Source organism: Pseudorca crassidens, chromosome 7 (assembly GCF_039906515.1).
Source record: "Pseudorca crassidens isolate mPseCra1 chromosome 7, mPseCra1.hap1, whole genome shotgun sequence".
Taxonomy (NCBI): domain Eukaryota; kingdom Metazoa; phylum Chordata; class Mammalia; order Artiodactyla; family Delphinidae; genus Pseudorca; species Pseudorca crassidens.
Genome location: NC_090302.1, coordinates 108,853,587 through 108,876,171, shown reverse-complemented (window position 1 = coordinate 108,876,171; position 22,585 = coordinate 108,853,587). Strand labels below are relative to the sequence as shown.

The 22,585-nt window shown below is 38.6% G+C and overlaps 1 protein-coding gene across 1 annotated transcript in view; it reads right to left on the bottom strand.

The window, feature by feature from the left end:
• GLRA3 (glycine receptor alpha 3) overlaps positions 1-22,585 on the bottom strand; it is a 164,342-nt gene that overhangs the window by 121,830 nt on the left and 19,927 nt on the right. The window contains exon 2 of the mRNA XM_067745337.1: positions 11,672-11,799. Coding sequence (XP_067601438.1) covers positions 11,672-11,799 — 128 coding nt within the window. The remainder of the gene's footprint in view (positions 1-11,671; positions 11,800-22,585) is intronic.

The window sequence follows — 22,585 nt, the reverse complement described above, 5'->3', positions numbered from 1 at the left end:
GGAACCCCCAGCAACTGGGTAGGATGTGGAGTGTGGGGGGAGTGAGGGGAGGAGAAGTGGAGGCGGGACAGGACTGGCGTCCCTGAGGGGAGGCTGGGGAGGGGAAGGGATCCCACGCCCGAAGGGGGAAATTGGGGGACGACTGGGAGGGCAGAAGATCAAAAGGGAGCGTGGCCAGGTTTCCCCTGCCCACTTGGGCCCCCAGGAAACTGCTGAGCTGCCAGGTATGATCCTCTGCCCACCTAGGCCCCCTCCAGATGCATGGGTCCTGAGGGAGTGGGAGGGAGGGAAGGGGGAGCAAATGTGAGGGCCAGACCTACGGGAACAGCACTCCTGAGGGGCGGCTGGGGGAGGGGAGGAATTCCTACATGCAGCAGGACCCACCTATGGATAGGGGTCCAGCAGCGATGGAGGAGACCCTGGGGGTGATGGGGGAGGGGCACAGAGGAACAGAACGGAACGTGGCCAATGCCTTCCCTGTCCACTTAGGCACCCGGAGCTTGTTGGGCCCCCAGGCCTCGTCCTCTGTCCTCTGAGCCTCCCTCCTGCCGTGCAGAGCCGAAGCCCCGCCCCTACACTCCCACCCAGGGCCCCACCTCTACACTCGGAGACCCCCTCTGAGACCCCCTCCAACGCGCTGGGCCTACACCCCACCCACACACCCTCACTCAGGGCCCCACCTCCAAACTCCAGAACTCCACACTCCACAGGCTCTCCTTCCAACGTGCTGCCTCTCCCCTTCCACGCAGGTCCTAAGCAGAGGCCCCGCCCCACGCTCAAACATCACCCCCCCCACCCGCCTAGGTCCTGCCCCACCCTAAACCCCACCACTGCCTAAGTTCCACCCCTTACCTAAACTCCACACCCATTAGCAAGGCTTTTTTTTTCTTTTTTCCTCTTTTACATTCGGGCTCTGTTTTACCTTGTTGATTCATTCTTATTGATTCATTTATATTTTTATTTTTCCTAATAAATCTTTTATTTTTCTGATTTTATTTTATTCTTTATACTTTATTGTTCTCTCCTTTTGGCTTGTTCCCCCCGAACCCCCATTTTTTTTTCTCTTGTGGTTTTATTCTACCTTGTTGCAGTTGTTTCAATCATATTTCTAGTTTTCCTAATATATATATATATTTTTTTTTTTTTGCGGTATGTGGGCCTCTCACTGTTATGGCCTCTCCCGCCGCGGAGCACAGGCTCCGGACGCACAGGCCCAGCGGCCATGGCTCACAGGCCTAGCCGCTCCGTGGCATGTGGGATCTTCACGGACCGGGGCACGAACCCGTGTCCCCTGCATCGGCAGGCGGACTCTCAACCACTGCGCCACCAGGGAAGCCCCTAATATATTTTGATCTTTCTAATTTTATTTTGCTTTTTATTCTTTGATATTGTACTGCTCCTTTTTTTCTTTCTTTCCTTCTTTTTTTTTAGTGTGTGTACCACACCATGCAGCTTGTGGGATCTTGGTTGCTAGGCTGGAGGTCAGGCCTGAGCTCCTGTTGTGGGAGCTCTGAGTCCAAACCACTGGACTAACAGAGAACCTCAGACACCAGGGAATATTAATCAGAGTGAGGCCTCCTGGAGGGCCGAATCTCAGCACCAAGACCCACCTTTATCCAACTGCCTGAAAACTCCAGTGCTGGATGCCTCAGGCCAAACAACCAGTAAGACAGGAATACAGCACCACCCATCAAAAAAAATGAAATGACAAAAAAATGTTACAGACGAAAGAGCAAGGCAAAAACCTACAAGACCAAATAAATGAAGACAAAATAGGCAACCTACCTGAAAAAGAGTTCAGAGTAATGATAGTAAAGATAATCCAAAATCTCAGAAACAGAATAGAGAAAATACAAGAAACGTTTAACAAGGATCTAAAAGAAGTAAAGTGCAAACAAACAGTGATGAACAACACAATAACTGAAGTTAAAAATACTCTAGAAGGAATCAATAGCAGAATAACTGAGGCAGAAGAACAGATAAGTGAGCTGGAAGATAAAATGGTGGAAATAACTGCCAGGGAGCAGAATAAAGAAAAAAGAATGAAAAGAATTGAGGACAGTCTCAGAGACCTCTGGAACAACATTAAACACACCAACATTCGAATTATAGGGGTCCCAGAAGAAGAGGAGAAAAATAAAGGTACTGAGAAAATATCTGAAGAGATTATAGTTGAAAACTTCCCTAACATGGGAAAGGAAAGAGTCAGTCGAGTCCAGGAAGCACAGAGACCCCCATACGGATAAATCCAAGAAGAAACATCCCAAGACACATATTAATCAAACTATCAAAAATTAAATAGAAAGAAAAAATATTAAAAGCAGCAAGGGAAAAGCAACAAATAACATACAAGGGAATCCCCATGAGGTTAACAGCTGATCTTTCAGCAGAAACTCTGCAAGCCAGAAGGGAGTGGCAGGACACATTTAAAGTGATAAAAGGGAAAAGGCTACAACCAAGATTATTCTGCCCAGCAAGGATCTCATTCATATTCGATGGAGAAATTAAAACCTTTACAGACAAGCAAGAGTTAAGAGAATTCAGAATCACCAAACCAGCTTTACAACAAATGCTAAAGGAACTTCTCTAGGCAGGAAACAAGAGAAGGAAAAGACCTACAATAACAAACCCAAAACCATTAAGAAAATGGTAATAGGAACATACCTATTGATAACTACCTTAAATGTGAATGGATTATGCTCCAACCAAAAGACGTAGACTGGCTGAATGGATACAAACACAAGACTGGTACATATGCTGTCTACAAGAGACCCACTTCAGACTTAGGGACACATACAGACTGAAAGTGAGGGAATGGAAAAAGATATTCCATGCAAATGGAAATCAAAAGAAAGCTGCAGTAGCAATTCTCACATCAGACACAATAGACTTTAAAATAAAGACTATTACAAGAGACAAAGAAGGACACTACATAATGATCAAGGGATCAATCCAAGAAGAAGATATAACAATTGTAAATATATATGCACCCAACGTAGAAGCACTTCAATACATAAAGCAAATGCTAACAGCCATAAAAGGGGAAATCAACAATAACACAATCATAGTAGGGGACTTTAACACCCCACTTTCACCAATGGACAGATCATCCAAAACGAAAATAAATAAGGAAACACAAGCTTTAAATGATACATTAAACAAGATGGACTTAATTGATGTTTATAGGACATTCCATCCAAAAACAACAGAATACAATTTCTTCTCAAGTACACATGAAATATTCTCCAGGACAGACTATATCCTGGGTCACAAATCAAGCCTTGCTAAATTTAAGAAAACTGAAGTCGTATCAAGTACCTTTTCTGACCACAACACTATGAGACAAGATATCAATTACAGGAAAAAAACTGTAAAAAATAGAAACACATGGAGGCTAAACAATACACTCTTAAATAACCAAGAGATCACTGAAGAAACCAAAGAGGAAATCAAAAAATACCTAGAAACAAATGACAATGAAAACATGACGACCCAAAACCTATAGGATGCAGCAAAAGCAGTTCTAAGAGGGTAGCTTGTAGCAATAAAATCCTACCTCAAGAAACAAGAAACGTCTCAAATAAACAACCTAACTTTACACCTAAAGCAATCAGAGAAAGAAGAACAAAAAAACCCCAAAGTTAGCAGATGGAAAGAAATCATAAAGATCAGATCAGAAATAAATGAAAAATGAAGGAAACAATAGCAAAGATCAATAAAACTAAAAGCTGGTTCTTGAGAAAATAAACAAAATTGATAAACCCTTAGCCAGACTCATCAAGAAAAAAAGGGAGAAGACTCAAATCAACAGAATTAGAAATGAAAAAGGAGAAGTGACAACTGACATTGCAGAAATAGAAAGGATCATGAGAGAATACTACAAGCAACTCTATGCCAATAAAATGGACAACCTGGAAGAAATGGACAAATTCATAGAAAAGCACAACCTTCTGAGACTGAACCAGGATGAAATACAAAATATACACAGACCAATCACAAGCACTGAAATTGAAACTGTGATTAAAAATCTTCCAGCAAACAAAAGCCCAGCACCAGATGGCTTCACTGGTGAATTCTATCAAACATTTAGAGAAGAGCTAACACTTACCTTTCTCAAAGTCTTCCAAAATATAACAGAGGGAAGAACACTCCCAAACTCATTCTACGAGGCCACCATCACCCTGATACCAAAACCAGACAAAGATGTCACAAAGAAAGAAAACAAGGCCAATATCACTGATGAAAGAGATGCAAAAATACTCAACAAAATACTAGAAAATAGAATCCAACAGCACATTAAAAGGATCATACACCATGATCAAGTGGGTTTATCCCAGTAATGCAAGGATTCTTCAATATACACAAATCAATCATGTGAAACACCATATTAACCAACTGAAGGAGAAAAACCATAATGATCATCTCAATAGATGCAGAAAAATCTTTTGACAAAATTCAACATACATTATAAAAAATCTCCAGAAAGTAGGCACAGAGGGAACCTACCTCAACATAATAAAGGTCATATATGACAAACCCACAGCCAACATAATTCTCAATGGTGAAAAACTGAAACCATTTCCTCTGAGATCAGGAACAAGACAAGGTTGCCCACTCTCACCACTATTATTCAACATAGTTTTGGAAGTTTTAGCCACAGCAATCAGAGAAGAAAAAGGAATCCAAATCAGAAAAGAAGTAAAACTGTCACTGTTTGCAGATGACATGATACTATACATAGAGAATCCTAAACATGCTACCAGAAAACTACTAGAGTTCATCAATAAATTTGGTCGAGTAGCAGGATACAAAATTAATGCACACAAAATTCTTGCATTCCTATACACTAATGATGAAAAATCTGAAATAGAAATTAAGGAAACACTCTCATTTACCATTGCAACAGAAAGTATAAAATACCCAGGAATAAACCTACCTAAGGAGACAAAAATCCTGTATGCAGAAAACTATAAGACACTGATGAAAGAAATTAACGATGATAGAAACAGATGAAAAGATATACCATGTTCTTGGATTGGATGAATCAAAATTGTGAAAATGACTATACTACCTAAAGCAATCTACAGATTCAGTGCAATCCATATCAAACTACCAATGGCATTTTTCACAGAACTGGAACAAAAGATTTTACAATTTGTTGGAAACCCAAAAGACCCTGAAGAGCCAAAGCAATCTTGAGAAAGAAAAACGGAGCTGGAAGAATTAGGCTCCCGGACTTCAGACTATACTACAAAGCTACAGTAATCAAGACAGTATGGTACTGGCACAAAAACAGAAATATAGATCAATGGAACAGGATAGAAAGCCCAGAGAGCAACCCAAGCACATATGGTCACCTTATCTTTGATAAAGGAGGTAAGAGTATACAATGGAGAAAAGACAGCCTCTTCAATAATTGGTGTGAAAAACTGGACAGCTACATGTAAAACAATGAAATTAGAACACTTCCTAACACCATACACAAAAATAAACTCAAAATGGATTAAAGACTTAAATGTAAGGCCAGACACTATCAAACTCTTAGAGGAAAACATAGGCAGAACACTCTATGACATAAATCACAGCAAGATCTTTTTTGACCCACCTCCTAGAGAAATGGAAATAAAAACAAAAATAAACACATGGGACCTAATGAAGCCTAAAAGCTTTTGCACAGCAAAGGAAACCATAAACAAGAAGAAAAGACAACCCTCAGACTGGGGGAAAATAATTGCCAATGAAGCAATTGACAAAGGATTCATCTCCAAAATTTACATGCAATTCATGCAGGTCAATATCAAAAAAACAAACAACCCAATCCAAAAATGGGCAAAAGACCTAAACAGACATTTCTCCAAGGAAGATATACAGATGGCCAACAAACACATGAAAGGATGGTCAACATTACTAATCATTAGAGTAATGCAAATCAAAACTACAATAAGGTACCACCTCACAACGGTCTGAAGAAAAGGGAACCCTCTTGCACTGTTGGTGGGAATGTAAATTGATATAGCCACTATGGAGAACAGTATGGAGGTTCCTTAAAAAACTAAAAATAGAACTACCATATGACCCAGCAGTCCCACTATTGGGCATATACCCTGAGAAAACCATAATTCAAAAAGAGTCATATACCACAATGTTCATTGCAGAACTATTTTCAATAGCCAGGACATGGAAGCAACCTAAGTGTCCATAGACAAAGGAATGGATAAAGGAGATGTGGCACATATATAAAATGGAATATTATTCATCCATAAAAAGAAGTGAAACTGAGTTATTTGTAGTGAAGTGGATGGACTTAGAGTCTGTCATACAGAGTGAAGTAAGTCAGAAAGAGAAAAACAAATGCCATATGCTAACACACATATATGGAATGTAAAAAAAAAAATGGTTCTAATGAACCTAAGGGCAGGACAGGAATAAAGATGCAGACATAGAGAATGGACTTGAGGACACGGGGAGGGGGAAGGGTAAGCTGGGATGAAGTGAGAGAGTGGCATGGACATATATACACTACCAAATGTAAAACAGATAGCTAGTGGGAAGCAGCTGCATAGCACAGGGAGATCAGCTCGGTGCTTTGTGACCACCTAGAGGGATGGGATAGGGTGGGGGGGGGAGGGAGATGCAAGAGAGAGTGGATATGGGGATATATATATATGCATATAGCTGATTCACTTTGTTATACAGCAGAAACTAACACAACATTGTAAAGCAATTATACTCCAGTAAAATGTTGAAAAAAAAAAGAAAAAAAGAAACAAAATCTAAAAATATAGGGTGCAGAATTTAAATCTGTGAACATTTCAGGTGTTCATCTACAGTTTTAGAAAGACTTATTTTTTTTTGAAGTTTTCAACTTTTTTTTTTACATCTTTATTGGGTATAATTGCTTTACAATGGTGTGTTAGTTTCTGCTTTATAACAAAGTGAATCAGCTATACATATACATATGTTCCCATATCCCTTCCCTCTTGAGTCTCCCTCCCTCCCACCCTCCCTCCCTCTCCTACCCCTCTAGGTGGTCACAAAGCACCGAGTTGATCTCCCTGTGCTATGCGGCTGCTTCCCACTAGCTATCTATTTTATTTTTGGTAGTGTATGTATGTCCATGCCACTCTCTCACTTTGTCCCAGCTTACCCTTCCCCCTCCCCATATCCTCAAGTCTGTTCTCCAGTAGGTCTGCATCTTTATTCCCATCTTGCCCCTAGGTTCTTCATGACCATTTTTTTTTTGATTCCATATATATGTGTTAGCATATGGCATTTGTTTTCCTCTTTCTGACTTACTTCACTCTGTATGACAGACTCTAGGTCCATCCACCTCACTACAAATAACTCAATTTCGAGAAAGGCTTATTTTTAAGAGATTTTTCTTGTTAAAATGACCTTGTATTACACGAAAATAGAAAATACAGTTTTTTCAAAAAATAACTGTGAATTTTATTCAAGAAGCATTGTGTCTGGATGGATAGGAATAATTAAAATGGATAAAGAAGATTCTAACACTTTCCCTGAAAAAAAATATGTGCAGAAATGAGTAATAGGTACACATTCCATTCTGGGGATAGAATGAGTTATAGCAGAAGAGACTGTATGAAAATTGCACTTGTGATGTGGGAGAAAAGGATTAATATAGAGAAATATTACAGATGAAAAGACAGAAACCACAGAGACATAGTGAAGGCGAACAATGTTATTTCTAGATAAAGAGAATGGTCATTGGAGACAGAATGAAAAAACCTAACGAAAATGCAATAAATATATAGGAGGAATACACAAACAGGTGATTGCTGACAGAGTACTTTCTGCCTGAATCCAAATTAGTTTTAAGGTTATCAAAGACCAACTGAGGGCCTAAACAATAGAGTCAAAGGAAAGAAACAAAATCTAGAAAAAGCTGGTAGATAGTCTAGTGAAATAATATTTTATTGTCTATGGATGTACTTTTATTTTCTATGCAATTGCTTTTTGTCTGTTAAACTGGTTTCCAGTTTCCAATGATTCCTGGAAACTTCTATTTCAGGATGGAGGATCGAGCATAGTTTTCTTCTCTCCAAATGCATAAAAATGATATTATTGAATAAAAATGAGACTAGATATATCACACCAAAGAGAACGAGAGGGAAGTCAGAATTGGTTTAATCACATAAAATATAGAAGGCAGAAGAAAATGGTTGACAGACAAAACAGAGAAAAGTCTAAAATAAATGATGATTAGAACTGCATGGAGAAGGAAGCTAAGTGCTAAGAGGCACAAAGTTCAGGGTCATCATCCACAGGAAAGGAGGTGGGTAGTTAGGCTGGGCAGCAGGGGAGGCCATAGACACCTGTCTCAGGAAGCTCCCTGCTCCCTTATTCATAGTCCCCTAGAGCCGGGATGGCCTGGAATTTCCATGGGTTTGAAGGATGCACATAACTTTTTTTTTCCTTTTGCAAACATAGCTTATTAAGGTGATTGGAAATAATATGATTCTGTAAGCAATGCTGACTTTTTAAATGTTTTCTTTTTCCAGCTTTATTGAGATATAAAAGGCATACAACATTGTGTAAGTTCAAGATGTACAACGTGTTGATTTGATACTGCAATAAGATGATGACTTTAGCATTAGCTAACACCTCCATCATCACATAATTACTGTTTCTTTTTTGTGGTGAGAACTTTTAAGTCTATAATAGAGTACTGTTAACTATAATCTGAAGGCTATACATTAGATTCCCAGAATTTATTCAACTTCTTTTTGCAAAAAAAAAAAAAAAAAGGTAACTGGGGAAAACAGGGTTCCTGCCAGTACCTCAAAACGAAAGTCATCGCTATTCTGGCATTTGGAGAACCCCAGACCAAAGCCTCGCCACTCAACACTCACCTAAACCAAAGCTGTGCCCAGGGCAGTATCATCTCTGTCAGATTTCCTTTCCCAGAGAGAGAAACAGCAGAAAACTATCTCTCTCCATACACAGCAGACAAAACATGTATCAGCACCTGGGCAAATCAACTCAGCCCTTCCTCAATGACAAAGCATTTCCATCACATGCAAGAAAACTAATGGCTTCAAGAGAGTGAACAAGATGAATAAACATAATTATTCCTGCAGGAAAAGAAGAGAAACTATTGGGCAGAAAAGAAAAACAGAAGAGGTAGAATGCAAGAATGGAGGCGTCCAATTAGCAGTCTAGTTAGTGCAAAGAACTTTCATAGCACCTTCTTTGTAAAAGGCCTGGAAAGCCATCAAAGAGATTAAACAGATGCTCACTGGAAGTGACCAATTTTCCTTTTGCAGTGTTTGCCTCAAAGAAGTAGAATTGTGCTGAAGGTCTGTTGAGGCTATTCATCACTAATATTTTTGGACAATTTAATTTTTACCCAATTCAGGTACACGATTTTTACTATTATCATAAAACAACAAACAGATAAACATACAAAATAACACCCGCCTGGCAATGTGCAACACAACCTTCCTGCAGTTTCTGTGGCTTATGCCTGGTACTGCAGTGTTTTCTCTCAAACAAATAGGATCTTTAAAAGGTGTACTTATTTTAGAGAAATGATACAAAATAGTACAAATAAGTATCATAATTTTGTTTAAAGAAAAATGTCTACATCTAGAGTTTTTCAAACTTAGCAGTATACAAAAGAGCAAATACAAAGTTACTTTTTTTTTTTTTTTTTTTGCGGTATGCGGGCCTCTCACTGTTGTGGCCTCTCCCGTTGCGGAGCACAGGCTCCAGACGCGCAGGCTCAGCGGCCATGGCTCACGGGCCCAGCCGCTCTGCGGCATGTGGGATCTTCCCGGACCGGGGCACGAACCCGTGTGCCCTGCATCGGCAGGCGGACTCTCAACCACTGCGCCACCAGGGAAGCCCCAAAGTTACATTTTAATAAAGTCATTTTATAGTTTTCTAATAATTGTTCTTTTCTATGGTCTGGAAGGTAAATTTTGTTTTAATGCAAATGTACTTGTGAAAACAATCACAAATTTAAAATCAGTATTCCAGAAATAAATTTTATAATAATGTGTTTGAGACTGAAATAATTATCAATAATATTATTGTTAAATGTTGATAATTTGAAAGGCGAAAATGCTGTCACATTATTATAATTTGCACTTCATTGATTGTTAATTAGGTTGAATATTCTAATTTATCTTCTGCAAATTGTCTGCGAATGTCTCTACTAAGATTTTTTTTTTCCTCGTATGAAATTTATAAATTCCTGAAAGGTCAAACATACAGATTTTTCTCAATAATTTTATATTTTAAAAACATTTTCCTATTGTCTGATCAGTTATCTAGGTATTTTCTAGGTTGTTTTTTTTTTTTCCATTAAGATTTTAATCCATGTCCAGTGGTCAGGACTCCGTGCTTCCACTGCAGGGACATGGGTTCCATCCCTGGTCGGGGAACTAAGGCCCTGCATGCTGCACAGCACAGCAAAAAAATAAAAAATAAAAAAATAATAATAATTTTTTTTTAATCCATGAAGAAGTGAATACTAAATCATTTAAGTTATTGTAACATATTGTCACATCTGTTTGGCAAATTTCTGTTCCTATTCTTTTTTAAAAAATATATAGTTAATTTTGCTCCTTTATTTTTTTCAAAAAAACTTAGACTAGTGGAATATCACATTATTGATAGACATGCCCCTAAAGTCTCACAGTATTAATTCCTGGCTTTTGACAAATTGGAAGGGAAAGCATATATAATACCCACTTTAAATTAGTTCATTTGATTCAGTAGGCACATTTTTTAAAAGAGAAAGAAAATAGACAAGGGAATAGAGGGGAAGGTGGTAGGGTGATGATCGAAATAGGTGAAGGAGATTAAAAGTTATGAACTTCCAGCTGTAAAATAAATAAGTCAATGGTGATGTAATGTACAGCATAGGGAATATAGTCAACAATGTTGTAACAACTTTGTATGGTGACAGACGGTACCTAAACTCATTGCGATCATCATCTCATAATGTATAAACATATCAAATCATGAGATTGTACACAAACTAATGTAATGTTGTATGGTCCAAAGAAGACTAATTGTGAGAGCTATTAATATGAGAATATATTTCTTCTTTCAAGACATATCTTTGACCAATATAGTGCTTGGAGGATTATTGGAAATAAGCTTTAGAATTTGGGGGGAAATCAATTTGAAAATTTATCTTGTTTAATCATCTGTCATACAGAGTAAAGTAAGTCAGAAAGAGAAAAGCAAATACCATATGCTAACACATATATATGGAATCTAAAAAAATAAAAAGGTTCTGACAAACCTAGGGGCAGGACAGGAATAAAGATGCAGATGTAGAGAATGGACTTGAGGACATGGGGAGGGGGAAAGGTAAGCTGGGGTGAAGTGAGAGAGTGGCATGAACTTATATACACTACCAAATGTAAAACAAATAGCTAGTGGGAAGCAGCCGCATAGCACAGGGAGATCAGCTCGGTGCTTTATGACCACCTAGAGGGGTGGGATAGGGAGGGTGGGAGGGAGGGAGATGCAAGAGGGAGGAGATATGGGGATATATGTATATGTATAGCTGATTAACTCTGTTACAGGGCAGAAACTAGCACACTACTGTAAAGCAATCATACTCCAATAAAGATGTTAAAACATAATAAAAAATAAAACACATGTCATATATTGTAGTAAGTAAAACAATTACCTTTAAAATTGGGTCTGATTCTTGCATCATACCCCGATGTCCTTCCCATTAATTTATCCAGAAAGTCAGAAGGTGACATTGGGGCACTTCGAGACCTTGCACTATCTGTTTCCTTTGTTGCAACCAAGCTGCAAATGAGAAAAAATAATACAGATTTTACCCAAAGAAAAAGTCTTCCTAACAGTTGTTACCTAGAAATAGAAAATAAAAATGCTAAGCAAAAAACAAAAAAAACAAAAAAAAAACAACTTTATGTTCAATAAAACAAAAAAATACAGTTTGGGGCTTCCCTGGTGGCACAGTGGTTGAGAGTCCGCCTGCCAATGCAGGGGACATGGGTTCGTGCCCCGGTCCGGGAAGATCCCACATGCCGCAGAGCGGCTGGGCCCGTGAGCCATGGCCACTAAGCCTGCGCGTCCGGAGCCTGTGCTCCGCAACGGGAGAGGCCACAACAGTGAGAGGCCCGTGTACCACACACACACAAAAAAATACAGTTTGAAAACAATAAAACAACAAAAAAAGGTTTATATACTGTATAGTGAATATTATCATAGTAACAGATAGGTATTTATAGATTTACAGTCAGAATTTATAATTTTTCACATGTATTCAGGAGTGACAATATTTGAGTTAAGTCTGGAAACAAAGCCACTCCAAATTATTAGGCTTCCAAAATTTGTATTTATCCAAATTTGATTTCTGATTGCAATTTTTAGCTAAAATTATCCTAAGTTGTTCAGACATAAGAAAATATGAAAGTTCAGCTGTGAAATACAATTCTTATTGCTTTTATAGAGGAAAAGAACATCACCTTTCAAGTTTTAAGAATTGTTCTCAACAGTAATAAAATTTCGGTCCTATAGATTAAACAACAATGTTCTTTTCTTCAATTAGAGTGAGTGCTTCCTATATTAGTAACATACTCAGTTCAATTCATTCTGCTTTCACTTGATGTCATTCATACGCAGTACATTTTGTTCAGACCTAAAATTTGTGCATGGAGTTTGAGAAATTACCATAAATGTGGTCTGTGCAGTCGGCTATTATGGAATGAGAACCTGTGTCCAGGAAAGTTAAAGGGTTATTGTATTTTTTTCATTCAAACATTTTCCTTTTTCTGCAGCTGCTCATCCTAGAAGCCCACAAATGACTGAACCCCCGACCAGCTCCTCATTTACCTAGGTTGGTCCCAGAAGGTCTAGGCCTACTTGCTAATATCAAATGATTCTTCTTATCCACAGAGTTTGCTCAGAAAAGTGAAGCAGGCTTTCTGAACACACATCTGTTTGAAATATTTATATTCAACCTGATGTTACTTCCTGGCGATTGTCAGTCATCACGTCCTCCCAGCTCTGTCACTCAACTTAGAGCATCGCCAAACCCTGAACCTTTGTGGTCACTCTCAGCAGTATCAAGTTATTAAATTCCTCCTGCCAGAATGTTTAATAAGAAGGGAAAATAAACCTTAGAGCCATCACCATTAAATCGTCTACCACACACATATATTCAATAATTCATAATCACAACGGTAAAATCCAATATCAATGGTAATGTGAGAACAATATTTCTGAAAGTATAGTATCACAGTTAACAGCACCTATTAACTCTTGCCCTGTTCTAGAGGATATATCTAGTTCTGGACATTCTGAATCACTTATCTTCTCAATAACTTTGATTCTGTCTTTCTTTCTTTCTCTCTAAACAGAAGCTTCTTCTCTCCCTATTCTTCTGGTTCCATATTACTTTGTAAGCCTTTATCTCTGATTATTACTGGTCAGTTGAACTCCTTGCCATGCTGATCCCTGGAAAGTTTATTCTAATGTCATCATCATCATCATCATGAAAGGAAAAACAACACTCCTCTCCTCTCAGTAACTCCAGAACTTTCTTCTACCATCTGGTTTTAAGTAACTTTTACCTGCCCTCTTAAGTAGCATTTGTCCACTTTCCATGGCCCAAGAACAGCAGGCAGAAGAAGGCATTGTCAGAGCTCTCCTAGCTACATATTACTGCTTCTAAACTATTCCCTGTGTTTCCTTTGCAAAACCCTTCCTTTCAGTTGTCAGAAAATAGTACATTCTTTCACCAACAAATAAACCAACTTACCTGGCTCTGAACCAGTAATACTGTGTCTCTCTACTTTTTTTAAAAAAATTATAGTTAACTATGTATGCTGAATTGGCATTCCCTCACATTTTGCACTGAATGGGGGAGATTATCATAGGTTATCCATGTCAGCCCTATATGCAGTGACATGTATCCTTAGAAGAGAGATGCAGAGGTATATTTGATGGCAGGCAGAAGAGGGAAGGCAGTGTGGCCGAGAAGCAGAGATTAGAGTGATGTGGCCGTAGCCAAGAATGCCGGCGGTCAACAGAGGCTGGAATAGGAAGGGACTGAGTCTCCCCTAGAACCTCTGAGGGAGCATGGTCCTCCTCACATCTTGTTTTGGGCCCAGTGAACTGATTTCAGACTTCTGGCATCCAGAACTCTGAGAAAATAAATTTCTGCAGTTTTATGCCACCCAGTTTGTAGTAAATTGTTACAGCAGTCAGAGGAAACTACAAGAAGCCTTCCTGTGAATTTTTCATTTTAGTTACTGTACCGTTCAAATCCAAAATTTCTCTGCTGTTCTTTCTGTAATTTCTCTCTCTCTGTTGGTATTTTGTATTTGGTGAGACATTATTGTCATACTTTCTCTCCAGTTCTTTGGGCATGGTTTCTTTTAGCTCTTTGAATGTTTTTAAAATAGCTGATTTACGGTCTTTGCCTAGTAATTGACTTTTCTGAACAAATTCTGTAAAGTCTATATTATTTATCGTATATGACTATGCGATATCTTTTCACTTAGCTTAGAGATCAGCTAATAATTGGACAGGGATTTTTTAAAATTCCCAGGACCAATAAATCTCATAGTATTTGCTGGGGGTCCTGAGTTCATGGGGTTTTGCTTCAACTTTGAGTCAGGCAGTTGACAAATCTGCCTTAGCCTTTACCTCCTATTTACACAGGGCCCAAAGGCCTCCAGAGTTGAGAATTCAGGGTCTCTCTGGGTTCTTCCTGAGCATGCATACAGCCCTGGGTGTATTCATTTGCCAGGACTCTCTTAACGAATTACCACTGACTGGGTGGTTTAAACAACAGAAATTAATTTTCTCACAATTCTGGAGGCTAGGAATCCAAGTTGTTGGCAGGGCTAGTTTCCTCTGAGGGCCTCCATCCTTGCTTGTAGGTGGCCGTCTTCTCTCTGTGTCTTCACATGGTCCTTCCTCTTTGTGTGTCTATGTCTTAATCTCTTCCTAGAAGGACACCAGTCATATCAGATTAGGGTCCACCAATTTGACTCCATTATACCTTAATTATCTACAAATAAAGTCATGTTCTGAGATATTGGGAGTTAGAACTTAAACATGTGAAATTTTGGAAGGATGCAGTTCAGCCCACCATACGGAATGCTCACAGCCTTGTACATAACGTGTGGACTTCTAGATGCCCAAGAATATGTGGAGCTTTTCTAAACCCCTATGAACATATCATTCTGCTGCTTTTTCTTTTTCTTCTTTTTTTTTTTTGCAGTACGCGGGCCTCTCTCTGTTGCGGCCTCTCCTGCTACGGAGCACAGGCTCCGGACGCGCAGGCTCAGGAGCCATGGCTCTCAGGCCCAGCCGCTCCGCGGCATGTGGGATCTTCCTGGACCGGGGCACGAACCCGTGTCCCCTGCATCGGCAGGCGGACTCTCAACCACTGCGCCACCAGGGAAGCCCTGCTGCTTTTTCTTTTAAGATTCATGGTTAGTCTGCACCCACTGTTCTCTACTGCCTCAGGTACTCATGACGTTAAAAATTTGACAAACATCTCCAGGAAAGGGTAAGCTCCAAGTTAGGTCAAATAAAAGTCTTGTGAGTGGGGTATCCCAGAAAACCTCCAGACAGGTTAAATAATGACAATTTTCCAAGAATATGGTTTTAAAGGAATTCAAACTCCATTCTGTCCCCTCTGGTAGCTGCCAGGCTGCTGTTTTTACTGTTATTGTAGGCTATTGGCTTACAATGCTACCGTGGAGCTCGAGACAGGGGGATGGGAATAGGGCAAGTTATAACACCAGAAATCCCACTGTTCTTACCAAGATTCAGATGTTTTTCTTGATTAAACTAATTCGTGGATTACTGCACATCTCTGATTAATTACCAGAGTTCTGAACAAGTTGTCACTTTTTTTGACAGTTTTCTCACTGCTTTTACGAAGAAGGGAATTTACAGAGGTCGGTATTCCACTAATTTTGTTATCACTGATCTGACAGTGTGTTCCTAGATTTCTTTTTATATTTGTTTTTATTGTATTTGTGTTTTAAAGAGCCACACTCCTCGCAGCTCCATCCATCTTTCTCTCTGGATAATTGTAGTCACTCCTGTGGTAACAGCTAACTCTCATAATACTATTTTGTAAGACTCTAAAAAAAAATCTTTTCTCATAAGTAATGTAAAGATTTGCTTTTAAAAGAAAAGATACAGAGTTTACCTTCTGGGTTTCCCCATAACAAATAGTCAACACTTGTAATTGACTAAATACCAGTAAATATTCTATTAAGAGACATTCTTTTGATGTTATACTTAAAAATTAATAAAATCCCTAATATAATTTGATTAATGAGCTTTGAGAAGAATACATGAAATACACATTGGACTGAGATGGAGTGAAGGTAGGTAAGAGATGATAAATTATTTTAAAATTATAATACATAAACTTTTTAAAGACTTGTATAAGCTGAGAGGTTTACTAACAATACAATTAAAGCAACTTATAACAATAAAATTGTAAAGATATACCTTCTCATGCCAAAATGTATTTAAATATCTGTTAAATGCTGAAACAATGAATTCTGAGTTCTCATACAATTTGTTAGGTGCAAAGCACTCTGTTAGGAATGGTAAGTATGTATAACACAAACTTGAATCTGTAGTGTTCACAGTTCAGTAGATTACTCTGTCTGGGCCCATCTGGGTTCTACAGAGAATCCTTGGGAAGGCTCAGAGCACAGAAGCTGGGAAGTGAGATTATAGTGAGGAGAATGATAGGCTGGCTCCTTTGTTCCTGCCACTTCGAGCAAAACCTTCATGTTTTATAACGGATTCACAACCAAGCTCTGCATGATAATACCTATTAATAAATGAGAAAATTCTGAGCAGAGAAATAGTCCAGATTTCTTTACTAGTTATATTTCTTTCAGTGACACGAGAGCCATTCAGTGACTTATGGACAATTGATTTTATTTCTAAAGATTCACAGTTTTGACTCAAAAGGAATTACTGTTGGCAAAATTACATTGGGTATTTGGCTAAAAAGCATTTCTACACAGGCTATCCCTTCGCTTCTGAAAATGGTGGAGTCTGTGCATATGGGGAGACTTCTAATCACCTACAACTCTTGCTCTGGTATATTTCTCCTAGAACTTTCTTCCTATTACAGTAATATCTAGCACCATGGAGACTAGCACCGTAGGAAAAATGGTAGACTGTCTTCAGACAACTGTAATCATTTAAGAGAGCTTATAGTAATAAATACATACATACACAGTATGAGGCTCTGTGTGACCAATCTGAGATCTTACTCTAATCTTTAAATAGTCAATATCATCTATACTTACATATTCAAAAACATTTTTCTTAAGTTGTTAAAACTCAGGGTGGGGGGAGCTACCATATGATGCAGCAATCCCACTCCTGAGCATATATCCAGACAAAAACATGGTTCGAAAGGATACATGCACCCCAATGTTCATTGCAGCACTGTTTACAACAGCCAAGACAAGGAAGGAACCCATCGACAGATGAATGGATAAAGATGTGGCACGTATATACAATGGAATATTACTCAGTCATTAAAAATAATGAAATAATGCCATTTGCAGTAACATTGGTGGACCTGGAGATTATCACACTAAATGAAGTAAGTCAGACAGAGAAAGACAAATATCATATGATATCACTTACATGCGGAATACTTTAAAAAATGATACAAATGAACTTATTTACAAAACAAAAATGGACTCACAGACTTAGAAAACAAACTTATGGTTACCAAAGGGGAAAGGGGTAGGGGGAGGGATAAATCAGGAGCTTGGGATGAACATACACACACTACAATATATAAGATAGACAACCAACAAGGACCTACTGTGTAGCACAGGGAACTCTACTCAGTATTCTGTAATAACCTAAACGGGAAATAATTTGAAAAAGAATAGATATATGTATACGCATAACTCAATTATTTTGCTGTACACCTGAAACTAACACAACATTGTAAATCAACTATACTCCAGTATAAAAAAAAAAAATTCTTAAAAGGAAAAAAAACTCAGGTTAGGGGGAGGCAGTAAGAAGAAATCTAAGTTGCATTTAGAGTAGATTTTGGGGGTTTTTGTTTTAAGATTTTTTTTTTGATGTGGACCATTTTTAAAGTCTTTATTCAATTTGTTACAGTGTTGCTTCTGTTTTATGTTTTGGTTTTTTGGCCCTGAGGCTTGTGGGATCTTAGCTCCCAGACCAGGGATCGAACCCACATCCCCCTGCAGTGGAAGGAGAAGTCTTAACTACTGGACCACCAGGGAAGTCCCTAGAATGGATTTTGGATAAGAAACTTTATTATGAAGTCCATTTTTTTTTTTGTCTAAACCTTGTCTTTCAACATATTTATAGCAAGTTACTAAGTTGTTAGCAAATGACTCATGATCAGTATTTTTGAAGGAAGCATCTTTGGATATTTTAGAAGTCTTTTATTTATGAAAATCTCAAAACAATCTCTGCACAAATTTGCCTGGCTCCCACACTTGGCTTGTCTTTTCTATGCTGTGCCAAGTACTGAATTTACTATTAACTTTCTTGGAAACTCTAGGTGGGCTCATACACATTCCCATCAATTTACACATTTTTCACTTAAGAATCTTATATATTCTTATTTTTATAATGACTTGTCACTTGAAAGTTCAGAGACTTCAATTTCTGAGAGACTGGCAGAAGCCTATATTTTTTAAGCATTAAAATCAAATACCAAAATCCATCAAAAAGATAAGTCTCTCCCCCTCCCCTTCTATCCCCTCCCTTCCTCTTTAATGAGACAAGAAAGTAAAATATATCCACTTTTGGAGGGCAGAAATAACTGCTAAATAGAGATGCTGTAAAGATGGATTTAATATAATTGTCCATACTTATTTCACTCCGCTAAATGCACCTTAAAATTGAGAGAAAATATGAAAGCTGTAGCTAGGAAACGTAATATGGGTTTGAGATGAGTCTTGGCACGAGGGCCACAAATCTCTGTGCATCTATTTTCATGAGTTGATTTGCACAGAAGCACAGTGACTTATGGGGAATAAATCAGTGCCCAGACTCTTGAGGCAGAGAAGGTTTGGGGTATAAGGGGGAAAGACAGTTGACTATGTATTCTCTAGCTTTATAAACCAGTCCTATGGGGTTACAACACTTAGTGAAAAAAAAATTGTCACAGTTACTATTATTTGGAACTTTCTGAGCTGCAGACACAAGCAATTGATATTTCAAGCCCACAGTTTGAAAAATAAAACCCAGAATTGAAGAGATGAACATTCTTTCCAATTCTTTATGGCTTTAGTCTCTTTATGGGAGAACTAAAGAGAAACTGAAACATCTGAGAATACGTGATGTTTTGAGCATTTCACGCTAAAGCATCCTGCCTTAGAAGAGGACAGATTGTTTACCATGATGACACAGGCAGTGAAGCAGGCTTTAAGTTGATTGTTTAATATTAATTATTTTAAAAGGAGGCCAAAGTGGAAGAATATAAAAGGACTATTCTAGAATACCCTTGGAGGCTCAGAGAAATAACTCAAAATTAAAAGGGTACTGGGATCTTGATTCTTCCCACTGTGAGCCATGTGCCAGTGAAATATGATTATCATTTTAAAGCGATTTCATTTCTCTCTGCAGTTTGATGAGGCTTGGGTTATTTTAAATTCACCTAACAATAAAAATGGTAGCTGCTTCCTGATCTCTCAGGCACAGAATTCATGTATATATATGATATCATTTTATTCTCATAACAACTTTTCTAGTTAGATATTATTACTTATGTATTACAGATGAAGACACTAAGGTAAAGAGGTTTTTTCCCAGGCCACTCAGATATTAAATTTATAAGCCAATATTTTAATTTTATTTTTTTATCTTATTTATTCTATTTTTTTAATTAATTAATTAATTAATTTTTGGCTGCATTGGGTCTTCGTAGCTGTGTGTGGGCTTTCTCTTGTTGCAGCAAGCAGGGGCTACTCTTCATTGTGGTGTGTGGTCTTCTCATTGCGGTGGCTTCCCTTGTTGCGGAGCACGGGCTCTAGGCACGTGGGCTTCAGTAGTAGTGGCACGCGGACTCAGTAGTTGTGGCGTGCGGGCTCTAGAGTGCAGGCTCATTAGTTGTGGTGCACGGGCTTATTTGCTCCACGGCATGTGGCATCTTCCCGGACCAGGGCTAGAACCCGTGTCACCTGCATTGGCAGGTGGATTCTTAACCACTACACCACCAGGGAAGTCCCTATAAGCCAATATTTTAAATCAAATTAAACTTCCCACTGAAAACACTAGACAAGGTTAAAAAGAAAAAACTGTGCATCAGAGAGCTAAAAACACAGTGAAAAGTCACATGGCTAAGATCTAAGACAAGGAAACTTACAGAAGTGAGTTTCCCTTAAGGATGGCAATAAACTTCAGAGTACCAGCTGAGAGGTTAACAATCTGTGTACAAGTTTTGAAAGCTTTATGGATTTTAGGGGGACAAAAAGGCGTGAACTCCTATGAGGTGGTCTGAGATCGCAAAGAATTACAGCTGCTGAGTAAGAATGAAACAAATACAGAAGTCTTAGCAGGAAGCTAAGCATAGCTTGGAATTGTCTCCATTTCTGAAACTGGAATAAAATAATCACAGATTGCTAGCAACCTAGCTCTCTGATAAAAGCAAACATACATTAAACTCCTGCTATTCCCACACAAGCTTGTTTCTCTTCCATTCTTTTCAAACTTGGTTAATGGTAACAAAATCTTTACATTTCTCAGCTGGAAAATCTTTGATAACTCTTGACTCCTCTTGTATTCCACATATCATATCCTTCCAGTTGGTCCTACCTTATAATTTTATCCATAATCCAACCACATCTCACCATATCCTCTTCAGCTCCTCTGGTACAACCTACTGCTAGGCATTACCTTTGGAATACTCATTGGTCTTCTATTCATTTAATTAAATTCTACTTATCTTTGTGATCTTGGTTTAAGCATCATTTCCTCAGGAAGCCTTACCTATTCTATCTCATTCTGCAAAATCCTGTTACAATATTTATCAAATTTGTATCTCATTAACAGCACTTGTTACAATTGTATTTTTTTTTTTGCGGTACACGGGCCTCTCACTGTTGCCGCCTCTCCCGCACAGGCTCCAGACGCGCAGGCTCAGCGGCCATGGCTCACGGGCCCAGCCGCGCTGCGGCATGTGGGATCCTCCCGGACCGGGACACGAACCCGTGTCCTCTGCATCGGCAGGCAGACTCTCAACCACTGCGCCACCAGGGAAGCCCATGTAATTGTATTTTTAATAAGATTAATCAATCAATGTCTATCTCTGACTTTATAGGATCTTATATTTAAGCAAAACTCATGACTGTTGCATGTGTTTTAATAGCCCCAGAAGTAATCCAGAGCACCCACAGTAAATAACTGGATAAGTATTTTTGAAATGAATTAACTAAATATAGTGATGGAGAGGTCAAACATTATACACCAGAGAGTGTCCAACATTTTCATCCTTCTGTCCTTCTGCCCAAGTTAGGAGTGATGCTTATGAATAATCAGGGAAGAACCTAGAACAAATATTTAGAAACGGGAAAATCAGGATATAGAAATCTGAAAGAGAAAATTAAAGCAAAGTTATATGTCTGAAAATCGTCATTTAATGGTGGAACTGGAGAATTGTCAATTAGAATGTGATGGGTGCTTTTTTAGCCAGACCTGATTGCAGTGGTGTCTACGTTCAGTGCTTACATAAATTAGGACTTAGTAGGTATGTCTGTTCAATGCTTGCTAGTTGTCAGTGGTAAGTTACATATTGTTTGCGTGTTTGTATATGAAGGGTTAATACAGGGTTATAGGTGTGGGATAGGAGGTGGAGGGATAGGACAGGTGGAGAAGGAGGACTCCAGTGAAAGTAGATGACAGGCAGAGTGAAGTAAGTCAGAAAGAGAAAGACAAATATCATATGCTAACACATATATATGGAATTTAAGGAAAAAAAATGTCATGAAGAACCTAGGGGCAAGACGGGAATAAAGACACAGACCTACTAAAGAATGGACTTGAGGATATGGGGAGGGGGAAGGGTAATCTGGGACGAAGTGAGAGAATGGCATGGACATATATACACTACCAAACGTAAAATAGATAGCTAGTGGGAAGCAGCCGCATAGCACAGGGATATCAGCTCGGTGCTTTGTGACCACCTAGAGGGGTGGGATAGGGAGGGTGGGAAGGAGGGAGATGCAAGAGGGAAGAGATATGGGGACATATGTATATGTATAACTGATTCAGTTTGTTATAAAGCAGAAACTAACACACCATTGTAAAGCAATTATACTCCAATAAAGATGTAAAAAAAAAAAGTAGATGACAGGGATAGATAGTGTAGTCATCTGAGGTTTCTTAACTCTCATCGTTATACAAGTTTGTTCGTTTCATCTACAAAATTTATTTTTATCATAAAGTCACTCAGTTTTACTAAATGCTTTCAAAATGCTGTGCTCAAAACTCATGCTAATTGTTATAACTTCTATGGAAACTGTCTATTCTCATGGGTAGTAGTTTACTTCTTTATAGTTTTGACATCAGCTTATTTCAA